Source organism: Equus caballus, chromosome 2 (assembly GCF_041296265.1).
Source record: "Equus caballus isolate H_3958 breed thoroughbred chromosome 2, TB-T2T, whole genome shotgun sequence".
Taxonomy (NCBI): Eukaryota; Metazoa; Chordata; class Mammalia; order Perissodactyla; family Equidae; genus Equus; species Equus caballus.
This window is the reverse complement of record NC_091685.1, coordinates 17,606,965-17,632,657: the sequence shown is the minus strand read 5'-3', so window position 1 is coordinate 17,632,657 and position 25,693 is coordinate 17,606,965. Positions and strand designations below refer to the sequence as shown.

Sequence of the window (25,693 nt, the reverse complement as noted above, 5' to 3'; positions counted from 1 at the left end):
GCCCCCATTATATCTAGTCCTACCTTATAGCTTCATCTCCCAGTTACTTTTCTCCTTCCCATATGGGCTCTGACTACATTCAATATATTCATAAAGTTGCAAGTAACAGAAATCAACTAGGGCTATTTAGGTCTCAAAGAGGGGTGTTATTAGAGTGATATTGGGCTAGCTCCTGTAATTCAGGAGGTGTGATACATTCTAACAGTGGACTGGGACCAGAATCTGAAGCACTTTGGAAAATCCAGGCAGTTTTCTCTCCACCACTCCCCTCTGCTTCTTGTGTCGTCTTCATTCTGGCTTTTTTTTTTTTTCTTAACATTTAATTGCCTATCATGGTTACCATCTATCCTCAAGCTACAAGAAGTTGATCTTATTAACATCCCAACATTCCTTACATCTAGATCTATGTCTTAGAAATCTCTCCTCAGCTCCAAAACATTATATTCAACTTCTCACTGAATATCTCCAGTTGGATATCACATAGTCACCTCAAAGTCAGTATGTCCTGTGAAAAATAAACAAAAACCTTTTCTAAAATGGAATTTGGAGGCCAGAAGGGGGAGCTCTCATGTCCTACCATGGTGGCAGAGCCCAAGAGGAAGGAGAAAGACTTCCTCTTCTTGCCCAGCAAGAGCTCAGTCAATGAGAGACTGCAACTCAGCTAATGAAAGGTCACTATACTTTGAACTCTCAGTTTCTCCGATGGACTCTGTTTATAATAGCCCTCTCAACTTCTTTCCCCCTATGAAAGAGTTTCTCTTCCCCTTATTGCTCAGAACATGGACATGGCTTGCCATGGTTGCAGGACTCAAATTGCAATTCTTTGTTGATCCCAAATAAACCTATTCTGCTGGAGAAATAATTGGCTATTTGTTTAATGTCAACATTTGGTGGCCTGTATGGGGATCTAGAGAAGATCCCCAACAACTTTGAGGCTGGTGGGCAAACAGGTGTTGGTGCCCACATTGAGCTCACTTGCTTTTCTCACTGACCCTGAAGGTTGGTAAATCTTTCTCCTGCATCCAAGCTTCCACTCTCTTTGCATTTTGAAGCTCTCCAGGCTTTACTCAGGATCTATTTTAAGGCTTCATCCTTTTTTGGTTTAGGACTTGTTTTGTCTGTGAGCACTTGGTTGGCTCTTTGGCCTGACTCTTCTGCTCAGCCTTCTGTTCTGTTGCTCTGGGGTCAGACTGTTTCATTGGAACTGTGCCATTCAGCCTTCCGCCTGATTCCTTTGCAGCCAGGCTGTTCTATTGGAATTGTGCTGTTTAGCTTTCGACCTGACTCCTTCAGGATTAGGCTGTTCTATTAGAACTGTGCTGATATTAAGCCTGCAGGCTCTTTGAGCTGTTCGAACCATTTGCGTTACAAGCTGTTTAGGCTGTTTGAAAACTATTCTTTTATGCTAGAGAAAAACCTCTGAGGAATGGGATCCCAGTTATCTAAATATTTTAAGGGCACCCCCACTACAGGACTGTGGCTGATTTTATGTTTTAAAACCACAGTCCTTCCTTATATGCCTTTCTAACTAAGTGGAATGATGTAAGCAAATGTCATTTAGAACATCAATGGCCATTACAGGGAACTTTTGAACTCCCCAAACTTATTTTTCTTAAAACTGAATTGAACAACCATGACTCTGAAATTTCCAAAACTGAACAGAGTGCCTATTTTGATTGGTATTTGATTGGTATTTCCAAAGTTTACCAGGAGTCTAAAATTGTCTCTTCACAAAATAAAATTTTAAGACTAATTGAGGCAAACAAACAATTAAATAAAGATAAGATAGCTTCCATAGCCTCGTGTTGCTCTCCCCCAGCTCCTTGTGCTCAGGCTGCACCTCCAGCATTATCTTCCTTCTTCCTTTCCATACCATCTAAACTCCCTCTATACCCTCAGTTCCTCCAAACTAACTCTCTCACCGAACTTCCCCTTTTCCCTGAACCTCTCCCCACTCCCTCTTCCTCTGAACCTATCAGAACCTGTCCCTTTAAAATTAAGCCTTCTGAGGTTCCAAAGGCTAAAACCTTAATTTCTTATATTCCTCAGACCAAAGCTGAACTGTGAGCCATTGTCAAAGATTTTCCCAAAGTAACCAAAGATCCTCACAGATTTGCTGGGGAATTTAATATAGTCATTCAAACCCATCAACCTGGTTTTTCTGACTTAAAGGCCAGCCCAGCATTGGATGAAAACCACAAATTGGGAAAATCCTGAAAGGTCTCTAGAATTAAAACTGGGAGTCCAACCCACTGACCTGCTATATGATCAGGCTCAGGCAATTGCTAGGCGACTTCACTGGGCAATTCCTAGGCCTTTCCCAAGCCTGTTGATTGGAGCAAAATTCAGGCTTTTGCACAAAAACCTGGTGAGCCTGTTCATGACTATTACAATGAACCACAGATTATTTTTAAAGAAAATTCTGGTCTCCCTTCAGATGTTGGTTCCACTTGGGTAGCTTTTAATTCTGTGTTTATTAATGGGCTGAACCAAGGCCTCCTCCTTCTAGTGAAAAGGACCAGGATGGAATGGGAAACTATGTCCACTCCAGACTTAGTTAATCTGGCAAACCAGCTCTCTTGTACCCTAGATGCGTTGCCTGAAGGAAAGACCACCAAAATTAATCTTCAACTCCAGAAAATGAAGGCCCCTAAAAGAAACCAAAATTCCTCTAGTTTCTAGTTATTATTGCAAAGAGCCAGGACATCGGAAACAGGATTGTTACAAATTTAAGTGTTTCAGGTGCCTTCAGCCCTCTAACCAGACTTTCCAACGTCCTCCAAATTCTCAGTGATGGGACTCTGAGGAACCACAGGGGCTCTTCCCAATCGTCCTTCTTAATTGGCTTGGAGAAACCTTTCTGCATATTGGGAATGAATCTTTTTCTGTCCTAATTGACACTGGAGCCACACTCTTGGTGCTCAACCCCATGACTATAAAGCAGCCACTGCCACAGAGCACCAAACACAGCTCACATAGTGGGGATTATTAACAAATCTCGACAGGTTCCTGTCTCTGAACCTATTCCCTTTTGTTTAGGCCCTTTCAGAGATACACACCCTTTTCTCCTTAGTTCCTCCACCCCATTCATTAGTCCAAGACTTCTTGGAAAAGTACCATGCCAGCATTTCTTTCTCCCAAAAGGGGAAAATAATCCTAGAATTTGACAGTGGTCATCAAAACAGCCAACCAAATGAACTAAATGACCCTTAAACATCTTTTATTTGCTCTGTCTCTGATGGTACTAGAGATGATTCTTGAAACATTGCTCCTTTGTCCCTATTGAATCAGCTACCAGCCTCTTTATGGCAAAATCTCCAACAGGTATTGGTAAAATTGACAGTGCATCTATTGAGATTCAAACATATCCCTCAAAAGCTCTCCCCAGAATTAATCAATCCCCTATAAGTAAAGAAGCCCTTCAAGGTGGAAAGCCCACAACAGAAGATCACCAGGCTCGAGGCCTCATTACCCCTTGTACTAGTCCCTATAATACTGTTTCACCCGTGAGAAAACACAAGGGCTGAGGGTGGAGGTTGGTCCAGGACCTCTGAGCAATACTGTTCTCCTTCAACACCCTGTTGTTCCCAACTCTCACACATGACTAACAGCCATCCTACTGGAAGTGAATTCTTTACTATAATTGATTGGAGCAGTGCATTCCTTTGTATTCCAGTTGATGAAGCTAGCCCCTTTGCCTTCACCTGGGAAGGAAAACGATTCCCCTGACAGTAATGTCTCAGGGTTTTACCGAGTCTTTCTTATTTCTCACAAATCCTGAAGACTGATCTGGGGAATAAAGGTCCCTAGGGGTTCTACTTTGTTGCAGTAGGTGGATGATTTGCTTCTTTGCTCTCCCTCCCGAGTCTCCTCGCAGGAAGACAGCATCCACTTGCTAAAACTTTTAGCCTTAAGTAGACATAAGGTCTCCAAAGAGAAATTGCAGTTTGCCCACCTCCGGATGTGATATTTAGGGCATCTGGTATCAGAACAAGGGCTACACCCAGATCCAAATAGGTTTCATGGTGTCCTAACTTTCCTGAAACCCAAAACTAACTGTCAATCGCAAGGTTTTCTCGGGCTAGTTGGTTGTTGCTGAAGCTGGATTCCAAATCTCTCTCTTACGGCCAAACTTCCGTGTGTTTTACTAAAGAACAAAAACCCTGACCCAACTGTACGGGAAAACCAGATGACACAGGCGTTAGGTCCTTAAAGGAGGGTTTGATGAACCCACCTGCCCTCGGACATCCCAATTATCAGGTTCCCTTTTTCCTTTTTGTATTTGAAAATGGAGGGAATGCCCTTGGGGAACTCACTCCAAAACACGGGAACCACCATGGACCCATGGGCATTATAGCCAGCGACTGGACCCTGTGGCACGGGGACACCCCCCCCCTTGCCATAGAGCCATTACTGCCGCTGCTCTTTCTTCGGTCAAGGCCACCAAGGAAATCATTGTGGGGTCCCCTTTAACTATCTTTGTAGCTCATGCAGTAGAAGCCCTCCTGAATTCTCATGTTTCGGCCAGCTGCCCCACCTCCTACGAATTCTTTTTGTTAACTGCTCCTCACATAACTTTCTTTGCAATAACCTTAACTCTGCCACTCTTCTCCCCTCTGTTACTGATGAAGCCCCTCACAACTGTGTAACACTGACAGATTACCCCGTGATCTGCAAGAAATTCCTTTGAGTGACACCGACTTCTCACGGTTCACTGATGGTTCTTATTTAAAAAGTGACAATGGCAAATATGGTTCTGGGTATACTATTGCAACTCCTTTTGATACCATTGAGGCAGCACCTTTACCTATGGCTAGTACCAACAGGCTGAATTATACACTCTTACTTGGGCTTGTACTTTAGCCAAGGGCAAAACTTCCAACATTTACACTGATAGAAGATACGCTTTCAGAGAAGCTCATGATTTGGGGATTCTGTGGAAGCGACATGGCTTCCTTACCTCCAGTGGAAATAATTAAAAATGGCTCCTACGTTCAGGAAGTATTGGATGCTATACTTTCACCTGCTGCTTAGCTATTGTTAAGATCCTGGCGCATTCTGAACTCGACTCTCCGGAAGCTAAAGGGAAATCACTTTGCTGATACTTCTGCAAGGAAAGCTGCCCTTAAAGGAGCCCACAGCAGCCAACCTCTGTCATGGTCGAAAGGAGTATTTCCCTAAATGATAACTTAGGAAAACTGACTGGAGAAGCCCAAAAATGGGCCTCAGAAAAGGAAAAACAAGAGAGGAAATTCAGCAATTGTTAGTTCAATAAAAAGGAAAAGCTCTGGTTCAGACAAAAAACAAAAACAAAAACAAACCCCAGTCCTACTGGAGACTCAAATTCTCACTCCTAACCACTGCACGTGCGTTAAACCACCAGCATACTGACAAGATGATAGCATTCATGATTCACTAATGGTAGGGAAATATCAACAAGGCTGCAAACAGCACCTCCTTCACTTGCCCTGCTTGTCCAAAATACAATTCAGGGAAGCCTGCTCGTACTGCTCCCAGATATTTTAAACTGCCTAATGAAGCATTTGAGGTTTGGCAAATGGATTTCATACAACTTCCCCCGTGTCACGAAAATAAATATGTTTTAGTCATGGCCTGTGTGTTTTCTCACCGGTCTGAAGCCGTCCCCTGCAGACAGGCTACTGCCTCTTTTGCAGCTAAAGTCATTTTGGAAGAGATTATCCCTACTTGAGAAACTCCTCTTGAACTTCACAGTGATTGAGGAACCCACTTTACCGGTCAGGTACCTTGGCAAGTTTGGCTGGTTTTCGAACACCTTCACTGAGCTTACCACCCCAACCGTCTGGTTTAGTTGAATGCACTAACAGCATTATTAAGACTCGATTGGCAAAATTGATCTCCAAAGACCTTGGCCAAAAGCATTGCTATTGGTCCTTCTAAATCTCAGATCCACCCCCTTTGCAACTCATAAACTCTCACCCTTTGAGATAGTCACCGGACAGCCAATGCACTTGGATCCTCCTCTTTTGACCCACAGCTGATAAAAGGAGATGTACTCCAGTGTTGCAAAGGCCCAACTGCTTCTATTAAAAATAACTATGTTTTGGGGCCGGCCCAGTGGCGTAGTGGTTGAGTTCACGTGCTCTGCTTCGTTGGCCCAGGTTTCGCTGGTTTGGATCCCGGGCATGAACCTATGCACCGCTCATCAAGCCATGCTGTGGCAGGCGTCCCACATATAAAACCAAGGAAGATGGACACAGATGTCAGCTCAGGGCCAACCTTCCTCAGTAAAAAGAAGAGGATTGGCAGCAGATGCTAGCTCAGGGATAATCTTCCTCAAAAAAACCCAAACCAACTATGTTTTGGTAGAGCAATCTTTTCACAGTGCACTCCAGGGAGATGAAGACCTTAAGCCTCACATCTTGCAACCTGGAGATTTCTTCTATTGGAAAAGACACCTCTAGAAGGACTCTTTTAAAATTTTTTCAATTTTTTTCTTTTCTGAGGAAGATTGGCCCTGAGCTAACATCTGTTGCCAATCATCTTTTTTTTCTTTCTTTCTTTCTCTCCCCAAAGCTCCAGTACATAGTTGTATATCCTAGTTGTAGGTCGTTCTAATTCCTCTATGTGGGATGCTGCCACAGCATGGCTTGATGAACCGTGCTAGGTCCGCGCCCAGGATCCAAACTGGAGAACTCCAGGCCACCAAAGCGGTGCACGTGAACTTAACCACTTGGCCATGGGGCCGGCCCCTAGAAGGACTCTCTTCAACCTTACTGGAAAGGCCTCCATCCGGTACTGCTAACTAACTCTTGTGCCGCAAAACTCCAGGGAATAGACTCTTGGATTCATGTGTCACAGGCAAACAAAGCACAAACCCTGACTCCACCCGCACATTATCTGGTGACCTAAAAGTAAAGATTTCCCCAAATCGAAGCAGTCCATGTCTGATGAGACATCCTTCCTGAGATGTCCAGACCAGGTCTGTTGGAAGTTTGTCTGCCAAATCTTTGATGATGATGATGACATACACTTCAGATGATCTCCAACGCCTATGAGCTTGGTGACATGTGGACTTTAGGGGAAAAAAAGCCTGAGAGTTCTCCCTCCTGCCCCTTCTTGTTACTTGAATGTGACTTCAATAGCTTTCCAATCTGCGCACTTTCTCTCTGATGTGGGACATGACACCCAGGAAAGGTCCTTCTTGGCATCGAGGCGAAAAACGGCCAATGAAACTGGGGGCCAGCCTAGTGGCATAGTGGTTAAGTTTCTGTATTCCACTTCAGTGGCCCAGTGTTTATGGGTTCAGATCCTGGGCATGGACCTACACACTGCTTATCAAGCCACGCTGTGGCAAGCATCCCACATAGAGAGGAAGATGGGCACAGATGTTAGCTTAGGGCCAATCTTCCTCAAAAAAAAAAAAAAAGGCCAATGAAACTGGAAAAACCTGACTCTTGATCAGCGATGCTTTTAGAGAAAGATCTTGATGAAGAAGGGATATGTGAAAATTAATAAACAGAAAGCTCATTTTAAATGGATTTGGGAGGCCAGTAGGGAGAGCTCTCATGCCCTACGATGATGGCTGGCCAAGTGCAACAGAAAGAGGAGAGACTTCACCTTCTTGCCCAGCAAGAGCTCAGCCAATGAGAGACTGTTACAACTCAGCCACTGAAAAACCACTATACTTTGAACTCTCAATTCCTCCAATGGACTCTGTCTACAATAGCCCTCCCAACTTCCTCTTCCCTTCTACAAAAGAGTTTCTTCTCCCCTTGTTGCTTGGAACTTGCACGTGGCTCACGTGGTTGCAGGGCCTAAATTGCAATTCTTTGTTGATCCCGAATAAACCCATTTTTTCTGGAGAAATAACTGGTCGTCTATTTGTTTAAGGTCACCAGACCAAAATTCAACTCATAATCTTTTCAATAAAATCTGTATCCCTTAGTCTAGAAAGTGGTACCATCCTCCATTCAATTCTCCAGTTAAACTTCCTCTTCCTCTCATCCATCACCCCTCCCAATCAGTCGTCAAGCCTATATATTCTATCTGGGATCTCTTCACTCTCGGACTGCCGCAGGTCGACTCTCTCATCAGGACCCTCCTCCGCCCGGCGTCCAAACGTATTCCCGCGCGAGGTGCCGACTCGCGAGGACGGAGCGGCGCCGCTGAGGTCTCTGGGAGGGAGGGGCCTAGGGCAGCCGCTGGGCGTTCTGGGCCGGGTCTCCAGGAGGCGCTGTGCGAAACCCGGACTGAAAGGGCGTCGGCTCGGCGTGCTCTTGCTGGTCGTGGGGAGAGTCCGGGAGCAGTTCCGAGGCAGCGGCGGAGCCGGGTGGAGTCGGGGGTTCGGAGGAGTGTCCGAGGTTCGGGGAAGGCCGGCGAATGGGGGTGGCTGGCTGAGAGGCCGCGTTTGGGACCCGTCCCCGCCGTTGCCGCGTCCCCCTTCCCCTCCTCTCCGGGTGGGGGCGGCCCCTGGGGGTTCTGGACCTTTCGCCCTCGGAAGACCCCGCGGTCGGCTGGGATCCCTTCCTGAGGCCGGCGGCCCCTGGCTGTCATTCCTGGCTCCTCCAGGACATTGTAGGAAGTGCTCGGTAAACTTTGGGGTATGCATGGAACTCCCGGGGAGACAGTGGTCTGGGGCCCGTGGGAAGGTGCCCCGCTGAAGGCAAACGTCCTGGGAGCCCACAAGTCCGGGCTGCACCGAACAAGTGAGGATGTTGAGGGTGAAGGCCGTGGCAGTTCAGAAAGCCGTGGGAATCCATCAGAGAGGAAAAGCCTCTGGCTGACCTGTGGTCTCTGCCCCAGCTTCTGGGCTGAGGTTGGGGCTGGAAAGGGAACTGACATCGGAGCTCCTGGGGGACCTTGGTTATTTTTGACCCTTTTACTTGCAGGGAGCAGGGATTGCATCAAGTAACTGTATCCAGGGGATGGGAAAATGAAAAGTCATGGAGAATTTGCCCCTGGAGAGAGGCAAGCGTTACCTAGGACCTGGGGTGGGCAACAGTCTGTGGAGCAGAGAGGAGGAGCCGCCGCAATGTGAGGGACTGGTCGGGTGACAAAGACCCAAGTGCCGTTCTACCACAGCAAGGCCCAGAGTTGCTAATCTGGATTCTTCCATGCAGACCTGGTCTTTCAGAGCGCCTTTCTTCTCCCCCCAGCCTTGTCGTTTCAGCATTCTGCTTTTCCTTTCGAGAAGGAAGATCAGCCGAGTCCCAGGTGAGTAGAAGTTTCTTCTAAAGTTTAGTCTCATTTGTCAAAGGGAGTAGATGTGCTGTCTCATCTCTGCCTTGAGAAGAGGAAGGAGATCCGCATTTGTTGAGTGTTAATATAGGTCCTGTGTTTTATCACTCAATCTTTTGGGTAGTGAGGACGTTTGGAAGGAGGACTCTAATTTTAAAGATGTGTCAGTAGCCTCAGGAAAACTAAACACTTGCCCAAGAGTACTCATAAGGCAAGTAGCATACTACTAATACTGTTGACCTAGTTAGGATCAGGTTCAGAATCCACATCTGTGGGACTCTCAGACTCTTGATACTATACAATGTTTTCCTAACATCTCATTCACTTACCACCTAACGATTTTTGCCACATCTATGTACCTACCCCTGTTGTTAGTCTCATATTTTAAATTTTTTACTTACGTTTATTTAAAAATCAAACTTGTCCTAAGAAACACTATCTATGAAATTATGCATTTGATGGACGCTGTAATAACTTTATATTTATTATAAGATACATCTAAAAATGTTGGTCCTTGTACCCTGTAAAATCATCTTGTGTCAAAAAGATACAAACTGCATTTTGGGACACAAGGCATTGCATCATGCTCTTGCCTGGATTTTTTCTGCATAGGAAGGTCCAGGCAACACATCTAAGTCTAAATTATCCATCCCCAGTATATTGTTTTCTTCCTTTAGATAAATAATTCCACAGAGAATGCCCCCCTTTTGTGTCTTCTCTACAAAACATTTCACTGACCTGTTCAGGGCTACCCTGTTCTCAATGTTGTATGTAAAACAAAGTGTGTACCTTTCAGGAGCTTACTCTGTCTTTGAGGAGTTAATATATACATGTGAAATAATCTGAATCAGTACTGTCCAATAGAACTTCTGTGATCAGGTAAGTGTTCTGTATCTGTGCCTTATAGTGTGGTACTCACTAGCTACATACTATAGCTGCTGAGCACTTGGAATGTGCCTAATGCAACTGGGAAAATGTTTTCAATTTTATTTAATTTTTATAATTTAGATAGCCACGTGTGACTGGTGGCTATCTGTTGAACAGCCCAGGTATAGATATATGAAATAAAATATTTTCAAGGTCAGTTGATTTGGATGTAGTGCCCTCCCCCTGGAAAACCAGCCAACCAACCAACCAACCAACAAAAGTATACATGTTAAATGCCATTTAACTTTAGTTTATTGGTGGGGGTTAAAGAGTCTCTCTAACCTTCAGGGATTTCCTAGTCCAAATAACGTTACTCATTTTGAAACTGTCATCATTTAAGGCACATTTACAGTTTAAGACACTTGTGCAAATGTGTAGCTTCTGTGTTTTATTACTGTTGAAGTATCCTATAAAGCAATAACTTTATAGTTTATAAGCAAAAGTCTTAGCATTGTATTACTTTTGTTCATTGCAAACAACTTTTCTTCCAGCTAGCTATGTTTTCTTTCATTAGGGACATTCAGACTATTGAAAAATTAGTTAAGTACAATCGTAACAAATAATAATACCATTTTCAAGGAGCTTTTAACATGGAAGTTGGTGCATTCAGCTTATTCATTGCTTATCAGAATAGCAAGTAGGAAACGGCTTATAGTTACCTCCATCAACTTAAATTCTATGTCAAATTATTTATTTTCCTGGCACCCAAAGTCAAATATTAGTGCCCTTGTCATCCCTTATTTTGTTTTGTTTTCTCTGTGCAAGATTAGATATGTGAGCCTAGAAAGAAGACTTAAAAAAGTATCTTCACAGCATAATTTGCCTAGTTTCTTAAGATTAAAAACCCTTGAGAGAGAAAAACAATCAAACATACTGCGTGGTCTTTGTTTCCTGGTTTAAAGAGAAGCTATCCAAGACATTTCTAGGGTAGCTGGAGAAATTTGAATACAGACTGGAGTGTTAGGGAATTATTAGTAATGTTAGATGTGATAATAGTATTGTAGTTAATGTAGGAGAATGTCCTTATTTGGAAATGTATGCTGAAGCGTTACGATGTCTGTAATTTACTTTAAAATAGTTCAGCTGAAAAAAAATCTGTAAACGAAAGAAGCAAACACAGCAACATGTCAACAGTTGTTTATCTAGATGCTGTGTATATGGGTGTTCATTGTTCTTGTCTATTTCTCTGTATGTGTGAAATTTTTCATAGTAAAAATTTTTTAAAAGAGTACCTATCCCACAGTAAAGTAGTGAGGTATTAGATGTGAGGCACTTGGCTCAGTGTCTAGCACACAATAACTGCACAATAAATGTTCATTATTATTTATAACAAATACAGTAGTGTTTTAATAGTACTTATTGACATTTATTTTCCGTTTTCCCTCGTGGAGGGAAAAAATAAACTTAGTGGGAAACACCAATTTCAGTAACGTTAGGAGAATAATTTATAAAGCCAGTAAGGTAAAGCAAAACCTACCAAGAGCTTTTTCTCCTTGCCATTTCCTTAATATCACTCAAGGATAGAAAGCACCTGATTTCCACATGTTACTGTGAACATCCTCTCATTACTTCATGCTATTACTTCGTGCATGAGTAGATTTATTTGTATTTATCTATAGTTAGTGTTTGAATTTTGCCATACTGTGTTCCTGAGAACTCCATTTAAAAAGTCATTGTGGAGCTGATTTTTCTTAAGGAACAGTAGGGTCTTGCTTACCCGGCAATAACCTACGTGCCCTACGGTAGCCGTGTATCCCCTGGCCTCCTTCCAGGGTGACGTCAGCCACCTGGTATTATAGTGATCCAGGGCCTGGCCAACCCAGATCTGCTTATCTCAAAGAACATCACATCTTGAAGGAACACAGAGCCCTTCCACGTGAGCTACTGGTCCTTGCAATACTGGTCATCGAGGACAGTCCCTCTTGGCAGGAATGTAGTCTTTGTTCCCCTGCCTACTTAAGCAACCCCCTCAGTTCTGGGTAGTGGTGTGCAACTCTGTCCAGCTGGCTGCTCCTATGCTCCTGGTACGTAAGTTCCCAGTAAATGTACACTGTCTCCAGGTCTTTTCTTCCATCTCTCTGCTGCATATCTGGAAGTGCTTGCCCAATTAGGTGTGTTGTCAGACAGTTGGTGAGCCAGCCAGGAGACCGAGGAAACCCCAGTGAGCACTGAGACTGTGGGCAATGGGAAGGGGAATTCTGTGCAGGAAATCCCAGGTTGGCTGGCATCCTTGATGTGGGGGCCGGTCACTGCCATCATAGGTGGGTGGGGCCCACCTTGTGAGTATAGGGACACCCTAAAAACGCCAGAGGGCCTAAGGGAAGTCCTGGGCACAATAGATGTAGGGAGGAAGAAATCAGAAGCCTGGGCTGTTGCAGCAGCTGTGGGGTGGCCCCTCCTCACTCCGGTAAGGCTGCAGCAGAGGCCAAGATGGAAACAAAAGCAAAAGTAAGGCAGTTGCAAGAAGAACTGAAGTTAGAAAGAGAGGCTCAACTGGTGCAAGCCAAGACAACTAAGGCACCGTGTACTCGCCTGTGGGAATCTGATGAGAAAATGGAGACACTAGCCTGTCATTTTGCTAAAATTAAGGGTGACAGCTACCATGGGCGAAAGTGTAAGCCCTTGTGACCCAAGGAGATCGGAACCCAAAGCAATGGGACCCATGGGAATCTAGTAGTGAGGAAAGTGAGGATGCTGCAGGATGGGATGACCCAATAGAAGTACCTGTCCTGGTGGCATGTCCAATTGTCACCCAAAAAATGGAATCAGAACAACCCTGGCCCCCGGGGTTGATCCGACCGAGTTACCCTCGCTGGTTTGGCATGTGCCCTCTCCTATGCAGGATTACCCCACTGCCAAATTGGTAGAACTAGGAAATAAGTTTAGACAGAAAGGGAGGGAAAGCATTCCCGGGTGGCTTTTGCGTCTCTGGGATACTGAAGCGGAAGGTATTTTGCTGTTAGGAGTGGAGATGAGCAAAATGGCTTTCATCACTTCTCACCCCACCCTACTGCAACGCCTCTCTAGCGTTGTCAATGAAGATCAAGCGTCTCCCTCTTGACTTGGTTGATGGCTGCCTGTAAGGGGGCCTGGCCTAATGAAGGGGACATACCTATGCCTCCTCCCCGGTGGCAGACCATGGAAGAATTACAGGATTTGTTTAGGGCACTAAGCATGAAACGTGCAGTTTATGCCAAACATTACCGAGGGCCTGACAATGAACTATTCAGTGCAGGAATGAAAGACACTGTGTTACAGACAGCTCAGAGCCAATGGTATGTGGCTTTAGTCTGCATCCTAAACCCCTTGGGAGGTCAACCAGTGTCCCAGGCAGCCCAAGCTGCCGCTGACCTGGGGGAGACAGATGAGTTCAGGCGGAGGGGAGTGAGGGCTCCTGGGCCCCCCAGAAGAACAGGCAACAAAGGAGCCAAAACCACCAAGAGCTCTATCAGAGTAACACGTAGACATATGTGGCAAGGCCTGGTGGCAGCAGGCACCCTTCTGGGAAAAGTTGATGGACAACCAAACACTGTTCTGCTGGCTTTGTGGCAGAAGCTGGAGCCAAAACAAAGATTCATGAGGCCACCCACAGAGCACCCCAAACCAGCAGCACCCCCAGCTACAGCCTAGGAACACTCTAGCCCCTGTGACTAGGGGAAAGGCCAAGGGACCCCTCAGCACACCCCTGTAACACTGTGCAGGTGGCCCAGGTATCAGGGGACCGGAGGCCACATGTGGAAATAACAATATAATGGTCTACTAAAAATAAACATATGGTTTTAGTGTATACAGGAGCAGAATGTACTCTGATTCATGGAAATCCATCCCGTTTTGATGGCCCTATTTCTGTCATAGATGCTTACAGTGGCGGCACAGTCAAGGTGAAACTGGTGCTGCTAGTGCTGTGGATACGGCGTCTCCTGCCAAAATGATATATGGTATATATTGCCCCCATACCCAAATACACCCTGGGAATGGGTGTCCTCACTGGCCTGACCCTACAGACTACTGCTGGAGAATTCCACCTTCAGGTCCACTTGGTTAAATCTGTCATAAGGGGACATGCCAAATGGACCCTGGTCAGCTTGCCCCAACCATGTTGTGTGGTGATGATAAAACAGTATTGTCTCCTCAGGGGAGAAGATGAAATCACAGGAACTGTACAGGCATTGGCAAAAGTGGGAATCATTAGACCCACACATAGTCCGTTCAAGAGCCTGGTGTGGCCCATTCGGAAGCCAGATGGTTCCTGGCGAATGACTGGGGACTGTCGAGAATTAAACAAAGTGATGCTGCCTACGTATGCCGCCATCCCCAGTATAGCCTCCCTCTTAGAAAAATAGGGGATGCCTTGGGAACATACCATTTTGTTCTGGACCTTGCTAATGCCTTTTTCAGTATCCCCTTGGATGAAGGTAGTCAAGACCAATTTGCCTTTACTTGGCAGGGCACACGATAGACTTTCACTGTTCTGCCTCACGGGTATCTCCATAGTCCCACAATTTGTCATGGTCTTGTGGCCGCTGACTTGGCCCAGTGGACACAAACCCCTAATGTTGCCTTGTTCTGTTATATCAATGATGTCATGTTAAGCTCTGAGTCTTTTTCAGACCTCTAGGAAGCCTCCTGCTCCCTCATCACCCTCCTACACCAACAAGGATGGGTGGTAAACGACAACAAATTACAAGGGCCTGGGTTATCTGACATGTACTTGGGGATTGTCTGGTCGAGTAAGACAATAGTGATTCCTGCTGCTGTTATAGATAAGATACAGGCTTTCCCTACACCTAGCACCCCAAAACAACCACAGACCTTTCTGTGCTTAGTAGGTTATTGGCGCCCTTTCATTCCTTGTTTAGCCTAACTACTCTGCCCTCTTCATAAGTTGGTACGAAAGGGTGTTATCTGGGACTGGGGGACCACTGAGCAGGAGGCCTTCCCCCAAGCTAAAATAGCAGTAAAACACATTCAGTCTTTGGGTGTTTGAACCCAAGGACAATCATGCGAATTGGACGTTCCCAGTTGTCCAGAGGGGTTCGGATGGGGTCTCTGGCAGAGGCAAGGCAACAAATGAGTTCCCCTTGGCTTCTGGTCACAATTGTGGAAAGGGGCTGAAAGATGATATAGCACCCTGGAACAACAATTATATGCTATTTATTTGGCCCTCCAACAAGTGGAGCCCATAACCCATTCCCTGCCGGTCACAGTCCGTACCCATCTGCCCATTGTAGCGTGGCTGCAAGATGCTTTCCAGAAGCCACATTCAGGAACAGCCCAAACACAGACATTGGCAAAGTTGCATGCCTACTTACAACAACGAGGGACCTTTACTAATAGTCCCTTAAGTGTGGAATTGCTTGCCATCCTATGACCAGTGACGTAGACCACAGAAGAAGCAACCCTGTTGGATGAAGTGCCCACACCTGAAACCCTCCTGAATGTATGGGAAGGAGAAGGACCAATGCCCGTGGAGGCCTGGTATATAGATGGCTCCACAGGAGAGGCTCCCCCACTGGCAGCAGTGGCCATTCAGCCTTTGCCAAGAGCTTGTGGTTGGATTCTGGCTCTGGGTATGGTAGTCAGTGGGCCGAATTGCTGGCCACCTGGATGGTACTGACTCAAGAACCCGATCCAGTACATCTTTGTATAGACAGGCAGTCTATAAGGGACTCACCCCGTGGATGGCCCAATGGGCTTGACAAAAGTGAACCATCAATGGTCACCCATTATGGGGGGCAGAGCTCTGGGATGATATCTGGCAGCAGGTCCAGGGAATGATGATAACAGTGTATCATGTATCTGTACATCAAGTGACAGTGCCACCAGGAAACCAACAAGCAGACGGATTAGCCCAGATTCGTCTCCTAGAAGAAGTACCAGCTGAGAGAGTGGCAGAATGGTTACACTAGAAGACTGGACGTAAAGGACAGAGGACCCTATGGACTTTTTTCAAGGCCTGGGGCCTCTCCCTACGCTGTGCTGATGTAGTATGGGTCACCAGGCGTGCCCTTTTTGTTCCTTGCGGAGACCCTGGGCCATTCCTCAGGATGTAGGCTAAATCACCAGAGGCAACCAACCCATCCAATGCTGGCAGGTGGATTACGTTGGACCCTTAACCTCTCTCCAACAGTTGCCAATGTGCCTTTAATTGCATAGACACATATACAGAACTGCTGCAGGCGTACTCCAGCACACGGGCCACACTGAAGACCACCATAAGAGGCCCAGATCACCTCAGCACTGCTTATGGTGTTCCCATGGACATCAACAGTGACCAAGATACTCATTTTACTGGCCACCAGGTACAAACATGGGCTGACCAAATGGACCATACATTGGCATTTTCACCAGCCATACAACCTCACAGCCACGGGGCTGGTAGAACAAATGAATGGCTTGCTGAAACAACAATTAAGGACAGAAGAAAGGACCCTAGCCCACTGGCTGAGATGCCTAACAACTGCAATACGTCAACTAAATGAACATGAGAAACATACCCGACCCAGCGCGTATCGGATGTTGATACAAGGACCCGATCCAACTGTATGCCTACAGACAAGAGCCCACTAAGTAGAAACTATACAACCACAAATAGGCACTCAGAACAACTTGCTTATGCCTTTGCTATAAGAACTCCTTACTAGGACCCACGTGATCACTTGGCCCTGGGACTGCCAGTGGAGCCCCACTGGTGTGGTCTCTTAGCCACTTGGGGGACAGGCTTAGGACAAGATAGTAACAGCTTTTATTGTGGGAGGACCACCCAAAACCTCCAAACTTAGTAATCCAGGGCCTCCAATTCCCTAAGGCACTTTCATCCTGTCCCTCTGGTGGTGGTGTTCCTCCCTTATCCTACACCATTGCCCCTGTGGCGCCCAACCCAACAGGACAAGTAGTATGATATTGCTGTCCTCATCTAAAACCATAGGCCAGTACCACACTAACGCAAGACATTGCAACCACGTGTGTCTTGTTGGATGGTCATGATCTCCCTGTTTTAATTCCCTCTAAATGTCTTACCTTTTGTCCTTAGGACAAGGTCTGCCAACCTCTTCACTGATTGGGCGTACGTCGTTGCTCACAAAATGGCTCCAACTGCTAGGTATGTAGCAGGCAGCCTCTCTCTTTGACCACGTAGTTACCATGGCATCTCCAAGCTGCCAACGACTGACTGGAGAGCCCTGCAAGATTGGAGGAATGCTTACCACATTCCTGTTCCTCCTCCCCTCCCACCAGCAGCCTTTCCTTGCCCTCTTATAATACCTCTTGAGATCATATGTTTCAGCTTGTGCGTGAGCAGGTTAAGACAACCCCAAAAGCGGAATACTCCGTTTTTGATGGTGTAAGATGGTTGCAATGCTCCTCTATGTGTCTGGCCTGAGGGGATCCATGGAAGAATGGTGTGATAAGATTGTAAGGGCCATTTGGACACATAGCGGGGTGGAGTGTAGGATCACACTTGCCCAGCAATAACCTACGTGTCCTATAGTAATCGTGTCCCCTAGCCTCCTTCCTAGGCATGACGCCAACCATCTAGTAGTGTAATGATTCAGGACCTGGCCAACCTGGATCTACTTATCTCAAAGAACATCATGTCTTGAAGGAACACAGAGCCCTTCCAGGTGAGCTGCTGGTCCTTGGAATGCTGGTCATGTGAGGACAGTCCCTCTTGGCAGGCATGTAGCCTTTGTTCCCCTGCCTACTTAAGCAATCCCCTCTCAGTTCTTGGTAATGGTGTGCAACTCTGTCCAGCTGGCTGCTCCTGGACTCCTTGTGTGTAGTTCCCAATAAACTGTTAAGCTCATACACCATCTCCGAGTCTTTTTTTCGGTCTCTTCCACTGCGTTTCCAGAACTGCTTGCCCAACTAGGTGTGCAGTCAAACAGGAACAGTTTGTAATTGAGATTTATTTTCCTAGTCAAGGACTTCATGTCAAAGAAACTGTCAAAGTGGCCTACTGTCAGACGTTGGTCCAACATTTACAAAGATCTGTATTCGCTTAAAGAAATAATATCCTAAGTCAGTAGAATTTTGAAGCAGAAAAGGCAAACCTCAAATCTCCTTTTATGTGAAGAAATTGAGGCCAAGCAAGGTGATTTGCTGAAAGTCACACACAATGTTAGTGCCAGATTTAGGAATAAAACTATTTTGCACTTAAAAAATTTGGCCAAGGGGGCTGGCCCCATGGCCGAGTGGTTAAGTTCGCACGCTCTGCTGCAGGCGGCCCAGTGTTTCGTTAGTTCGAATCCTGGGCGTGGACATGGCGCTGCTCATCAGACCATGCTGAGGCAGCGTCCCACATGCCACAACTAGAAGAACCCACAACGAAGAATACACAACTATGTACCGGGGGGCTTTGGGGAGAAAAAGGAAAAAATAAAATCTTTAAAAAAAAAAAATTATAAAAAAAAACCCAAAAACATGCTTTAAAAAAAAAAAAAAATTTGGCCAAGTGTTTGTATGGATGATCCAAGGAGCTGTATTATTGTAAATTGTACCCATACCACAACTCTGTAGCAGTACTGCTGGGTCATAAATAAATAGAGTTCTTTAAATAATGTAAATATATAATTAGCCATGATTCTTTTTACATCATTGGAATTTGAAAGTGCTTTTGAGAAATTTTTTATTTGAATAATGCCTTTCTTTAACATGATATGCAGAGCCTTTGCCCAGTCCAGAGCTGTGCCATGGCAGAGACTGAGGAAGAGGAGATGGTGTCAGCAGAGGCCTCAGGGTTCTCAGACGTGAGTGACTCAGAGTTTCTAGAGATTCTGGACCTGGATGATAGCCAAGAGTCAAGTGCTTCACTTAGCAATCCTGGCCCTTCATCTGAACTCCCTGGGAAGGATGGCAAGCTCATAAGCTTACCAAAGGGGAAAAGAGGATTGGATGTCTCATCACCCATGGAGCGATTCCACCTTAACTATTTGTATGTCACTGACCTGTCTACTCAGAACTGGTGTGAACAGCAAATGATATATGGGAAGGAGGTTCCTGATTTCCTGGTACCTGAGAAGGCAGCTGTTTTGGATACTGGTGCCAGCATCCACCTAGCTAGAGAACTAGAAGTTCATGATCTTAGGACTGTCCCCATCACCACTAAAGAAGATGCTTGGGCAGTTAAGTTTCTGAACATGTTATTGATGATTCCTACCCTGCAGTCAGAAGGACGCATCAGAGAGTTTCCAGTGTTTGGAGAAGTGGACGGTGTGCTGCTTGTTGGAGTGATTGATGAGCTACACTATACAGCCAAGGGAGAACTGGAACTGGTTGAACTCAAGACACGCAGGCACCCTGTGCTCCCTCTGGAAGCACAGAAGAACAAAGACTATTTTCAAGTCAGCCTATACAAATACATCTTTGATGCCATGGTACAAGGGAAAGTGACCACTGCTAGCCTAATCCACCACACAAAATTGCATCCAGAAAAGCCACTGGGACCTTCAGTGCTGAGGCATGCCCAACAGGGAGGCTTCTCTGTGAAGTCCTTGGGTGACCTCATGGAGCTGGTCTTCTTGTCTCTGACACTGTCTGACCTCCCAGTTATTGATATCCTGAAGATTGAGTATATCCACCAAGAGACTGCCACTGTTCTGGCTACGGAGGTTGTGGCCTTTGAAGAGAAGGAGGTGAGAGGCAAAGTGCAGCACTGTATGGCCTACTGGATGGGCCACCGAGAGCCCCAAGGGGTTGATATAGAGGAGGCTTGGAAATGCCGGACGTGCAACTATGCAGATATCTGTGAGTGGAGGCAGGGCGGTGGGGTGCACAGCTCCACGCTGGAGCCCCAAGCCAAAAAAGCCAAATGAGGAGAGGGTATGCCTTCGGGAACTTTGATCCTTCCTGCTCCTAATGTATTTAACAGAGTAAAAGAGGACCAGTCTCTGAGCTTGGCTTTCATGGAGAGTGTTCTTATTTTCATACTTTTCATATTTCCTCAACCTCTAACTACTCAATTCCAGGACCAAGGCTCAGGGATGAGTGGGCGAGATCTGGGATTATACAGTATTGTCCCTGGAGCTTTGCTATTGAGTACCAAGAAGACAGATGCTCATCATGGCTGGAGCAGAGGTACCCTTCAGCAATCATTGCTTTCCTAAGAAGATTCTTCAGTTTCTAAGTCTCTTCCCTATTTTTTTTCCTCAATCAAGGCTTTCTACATTTTATATAATAAAATAAAATGTAATGTTGTCCAGGTTGGTTGAGCTGATGGTTTTTTTCCACAATCTCAGTCCTTCAAAGATGACTGCTATAAATAGTTGTGTGTTATTCCAAGCCTTTAAGTACATACATAAACATTTCTGAAGCAGAATTAGTGGAATGAGCAGACCAAGAATTTTAAATATGCATAATAAATGTGCTCAATGAAATAAGGGAAAAGGAAGCAGAAACATGCAGTCATTAAAAATTGCAGTATTAGATATGAAAAATATAATACATGAAGTAACATGTAGCATTCACACACTGTACAATCCAGCAATACCACTCCTAAGTATAGACTAAGAGAAACCCTTATACAAGTACAACAGGAAATCTGAACGAGAATATACTTTGTGGCACTTCCACAATAGCAAAACCTAAACCTAGAAACTACCCAGGTGCCCATCAGAAGAGTGGATGATGTGGTACAGCAGCCAAAAGAAATGAGCTACAATGACATGCAGCAATGTGGATGAATCTTAGCAGCACAATATTAAGTGAAAAAGTAAGTCCCAAAAGGTTACATAGGGTATGATACCCTTTTTATAAAGTGAAAAACAAAAAAAAATTTAAAACATTTTAAGGAAAATGTAAAGATAGTAGAGAGGAATCTCAGTGCATCTTAGAAGGCAATGGGGCCCTTAGCTGCAAACATCTCCAAAGAGGCCAGAGGAAAGAGTGATATGGACATCACCTGGAAGATGAAGGCTTGTTTATGGAAACACTTCTGGAGAATTTGCAAAAGTAGATGGAAGGGGAGAGGAGTTGGCAGGGGTGGGGTTTCTATATTAACTGGAGGGCCAAGAGCCAGCAGAACATGGCGAATATTGTTAATGTGGCTCCATGTTATACATGAACTGATAAAACCTGGACGTTTATAGGAGATGAAATAGGTTGCCTCTGGAGGCCAACTGAGGGATAATGGGAATCTGGTGATACCTCTTCCTGTATACTGAGTGAGTGTCATGTGCCAGGCTCTGTGCTGAGCACAATTTATGATTAAACCTATGTATCCATTATCCCTGATGAGGAACTGAGACTTAGAAGGGTTATAAAACTTGCCCAAGATCCCACAGTTTGAAAGTGGTAGACTGTAGCCTAGGTATGTCTGCAGTGCTTTTGGCTTAACCATTATGCTGTAAAGTTTTTCTTGCTGCTGTTAAGCCTCTTGTGCTGTATTCGATTCTAGGCCCTGGGAAGTTTGGAATAAAATTGGCATAGTGAACTGGACCTTATGGGATAAACAGTATCCAGCCAATAGTCTTCAAGAAAATAACTTGCTCAGGGTTCTGGCCTCACTTTAGTTATACTGGAAGCTTTAAGTAGAGGAAAAAGAGAAAATTAGTTGGTTTCAGACAGTGACACTGTCAGAATTCAGCAATTCTGCAGTTCAGTAGTTCCCTGAGCTCTCAAGTCCTTTTTTTAAATTAACATCTTCTAGTTATTGCTTTATGGTTTCTCACAAAATAAGTAGAGGCATGTGTAGTTGGGATCACCCCAGGATCACTGATGCTGTTCTCTTCATCAGATACTTCCTTGGTTTGTAGCCTCCGCATATCTGATAATGTCATCTCTCCCTTGTGAATTCTGCTGAAGTTGTGTGAACTCCAGCTTATGGACCTATTGGATGTTTGTTCAGTGAGAGAGACATCACAATAAAGCTATTTCTTGATTTTTTTTTCTTCTCAGGCCAGAGAATGGGTTAAATACATTAATTAGGATTAGGTTCAACTGTTCATAATAGAAATTGCCAAAAAATAGTGGTTAAACAAAATAGAAATTTTGTTCTCTCTTATGAAAAATAACCCTAAATATAGTTAGTTTAGGGCCTCATGGTGTCAGGACCCCAGGTTCCTTCTCTCTCATTTCTCTAACATCAACAAGTATCTTCCTACTTTGTAGTCCAAAATGGCTGCCCAAGCTCCAGTCACCCATTGCACATTCAGCATAAAGCTGAACTGGAAAAGAGCATCATTGTAAGGACACTTCCTAAATTGGTACCACCACTTCCACTTACATTTCACTGGCCAAAACTTGGTCACCTGGTCATAGCCAGCTGCAAGGAAGGTTGGGATATGTAGTTTTTATTCTGAGAAAGCATTTGCCCAGACACAAACTGGAGAGTCTATTAACTGCAAAAAAGGGAGAATGGATATTGAGTGACAGCTTGGAATCTCTGCCCCATTGAGATTTTCAGGAATAGAGCTGGCACTTTTTACCTTGTTAAGGACCCTACACTCTTAGGGAAAAAAGGAAGAGATGAACATGACTTGTCCTAAATTGGCCCCACAACTCCATCCTGGCACCAAAATGTATCAGAACTGACAGTTGTAGGTTAAGGCTCATAATTTTAAAAATCTGATGTCGTCTGCTAGATGCAGTCTGGATAACTTTCCCTTCGTTGTATGTTCTGGGGCAAAAGCATCAAGTTGAGAGGGTCACCTTTCAGAATTTGATACTTAGAAACCCATTGAAGGCCTGCAGGAGGTGCAGAACCTCAAGGCCATGAGATTCTTGGAGGCTTAACTAATGATTCTGGGCATCCTGAGGCATAAAGAAGAGAGCAGGTTTGAGAAGATCCAGCCAAAAGAGGTTCAGTTCCGGCCCTCAGGCTTTGTATAGTCTAGCAGAGAATACAGACAAGTAAACAGGCAGTGACAGAGCTATGTAATAAGAGCTCGTATAGGGTGTACAAGATACTAGAGACTCACAAAAGGAAATCTACACCAGACTTTTGAGGTCAGGACAGCTTTCTGGTAGAAGAGAAGACTGCTAAGAACTAAACAGAGTGAATTAGCTGACTCGAGAGAGTTTGAGCAATAATTCTTCAGGCAGAGAGTGGTATGTGCAACAGCCTGGCAGATATAGAACGTAGTGGGTTCAGGAATCAAAGAAGTTTATTAAACTTAGGCAATAGGATGAAGGGAAGTGGGAGGAGATGAAGCTAAAGAGGTAAGCAGAGCACAGATTATGTAAAACCTTATAAATCTTGTTGAGAATTTTGGAGTGAGAGTTGATGAATTTCCTGCCTGCTTTCCCCTAATGTCTCTTTTTCTCAATTTTCAATATCTTGAAAAGTTTTTAAATTGTAAAATACGTAACATAAAATTTGCCATTTTAACCATTTTTACACATACTGAATTCAGTGGCATTAAGTACATTCATGCTGTTGTGCACCCATCTCCAGAAGGTTTTCATCTTCCCCCACTTGAAACTCGGTACCCATTAGACATCACCTCCCCATTCCTCCCTCCCCCAGCCCCTGCAACTACTATTCTCCTTCTGTTTCTATGAATTTAACTACTCTGGGTATCTCATATAAGTGGAATCATTCAATATTTGTCCTTTTGTGATTGGCAGGTTTCACTTAGCATATGTCTTCAAGTGTTATCCAGTGTTATAGTGTGTGTCAGAATTTCCTCCTTTTTTAAGACTGAATAATATTCCGTTATGTCAATATCTTTTAAAAGTAAGTGGGAGCAAAGCAGGATTCTAGAGGAGGAGCTGACTTGGTAAAAGTTATATTGCAGAATTATTTATCTCAGATCTGAAATCAGAAATATTGTAGTGGTATCAGTCCACCACATTGTGTGGTTGTCAGCTCCTCAAATGTAGAAGCAGACAATGCAGAGAGGTCCTGTTGGCACATAAGAAAGGGGAGGCTGCAAGCCCTGAAGGTCTAGATGAAGTGAAAAATGAGCTGTATTGAATTCTAGTTCAGTATCCTAGAAATAATGATGATTAAGCCCCATAAGCAGAATCTCTGAGTGTGGGGCACAAGTAAGCTAAGAATCATCCTAGCCTCAGTTTCTCCAGCTGCACTGAATGTCCCTTCCACCCTCCTTGAATAGACTCCAAAAGCCCTAACCTTCATGGGATGTATTTATTGGGAGTATCTTTTTGAGTCTTTGGCTTGTGTTTTTACTCTATCGTGGTGTCTTTTGAGGAACAAAATTTTAATGAAGCCCAGTCTCAATGTTTGTTAGTGCTTTTTGTGTCCCATTTAAGATACGGTTTCCTACTTCAACACACCTTGCTTCTTTTACTTATCAATTTATTTTGAAATTGTTTCATATTAGTATTTATAGTTTACCTCTTCCCTCTTAGCAGCTGCAAAGGATTGCTTTGTAAAGATATATTATTATTTATCTAACCAGATCTCTATTTATATACATTTAGTTTATTTCCTTTCTTTTTCTACTACAAACACTATAATAATATATAAAGTAGAAAGTGAAAGTTGCTGTGACATACACACCTAGTAATCCTGAACCCCAAAATAACCATTGAGAGGAAGCTGATAAGATTCTTTAAGATATTTTTATGGACATATCAACATATATTTAAGTATAAAACAAATATGTGTGTATTGGGGTGTATGTGATTAGACACATAAAATAATCCTTTGTCACCTCCCTGTTTCTGTTAAGTTTTATCATGGGTATAGTTTCATATCAATAGCTGGATAATATAGTATTTCATTGTATGGTTGTAATATAATTCACATAATTATCCCTTCTTTATAGGCAGATATAGGGGCAAATATAGACACAAATGTATATAGCCTATATATGTCCATTGATAATGTGAATATTTTTCTGATTTTCTCCCTCTTACTCCCAGGCCAAGAAATTTTGGGTTATAAGATGTGCACATTTAAAATACATCTGGATCCAGATTGCCCTCCAGAAATAGTATAACTTTGGACTCCAAGATCCCTCAAATCCTTACATTATCATCATATGATATAATAACTCAAATTATTTTCCAGAAGGAAGCACATAAAAGTGTATGTTCTTCCACACCCTAATGCTAGTATTATAATTCTTTTTAAGTGATGCCAACATGATGGATAATTGATATCTTAACCTTAGTATTGTTTTAATTTGCACTATTCACATAACCTGGGAAGATGCATATCTGTCCTTTACTTATTGGTAATTTGTATTTCTTTTATGAATTGACTGCTCATATTCATTGCCCATTTATAATGAAGATCTCAATCTTTTTAAATGATTCTTAAAAGCCAGTTTTTGCATATATTTTAATTTCCCTTATGGTGGATTTTTCTGATTAAATAATGCATGCTCATTGTAAAGAATCGAAACAATACATTAAAATGTAAAGAAAAATTTTTTTCAACTATTGTGGTTATTGCTTCTCTCTTCTATTTTCTCTTTCTGGAGTCCTATTATGTGTATTCCTATTATATATACTTTCTATGTCTCCTAATTTTCCCTCTCATTATTCTCTTTGTTATTTTCTTTTAATACTGAGAAAATTATTTGTGCTGCTCTTCAACTTAGAAAATATTTCCTTGATTATTATCCCTCTCTTCTCTTCT

At 44.0% G+C, this 25,693-nt stretch overlaps 2 protein-coding genes across 9 annotated transcripts in view; both read left to right on the top strand.

The window, feature by feature from the left end:
- Positions 1-8,210: 8,210 nt before the first annotated feature.
- Positions 8,211-20,342, top strand: EXO5 (exonuclease 5). Of its 8 annotated transcripts, none has more exons than XM_014737451.3 (4): positions 8,262-8,342; positions 9,138-9,195; positions 17,180-17,248; positions 18,810-20,342. In XM_014737451.3, exon 4 carries the CDS (start codon positions 18,837-18,839, stop codon positions 19,956-19,958), a length of 1,122 nt encoding a protein of 373 aa, XP_014592937.2. In that variant the 5' UTR covers positions 8,262-8,342; positions 9,138-9,195; positions 17,180-17,248; positions 18,810-18,836; the 3' UTR covers positions 19,959-20,342. The 8 variants fall into 8 exon arrangements, with proteins under 8 accessions (XP_070116437.1, XP_014592937.2, XP_005607224.2 ...); XM_070260340.1 differs by lacking the exon at positions 8,262-8,342 and adding an exon at positions 8,511-8,570; XM_070260339.1 differs by lacking the exon at positions 8,262-8,342 and adding an exon at positions 8,539-8,582.
- The window catches only part of ZNF684 (zinc finger protein 684), a 39,237-nt gene continuing 21,820 nt past the window's right edge, over positions 8,277-25,693 (top strand). Inside the window, exons 1-2 of the mRNA XM_023632510.2 lie at positions 8,277-8,342; positions 9,138-9,195. The gene's annotated coding sequence lies outside the window, so the exon portion shown is untranslated. The remainder of the gene's footprint in view (positions 8,343-9,137; positions 9,196-25,693) is intronic.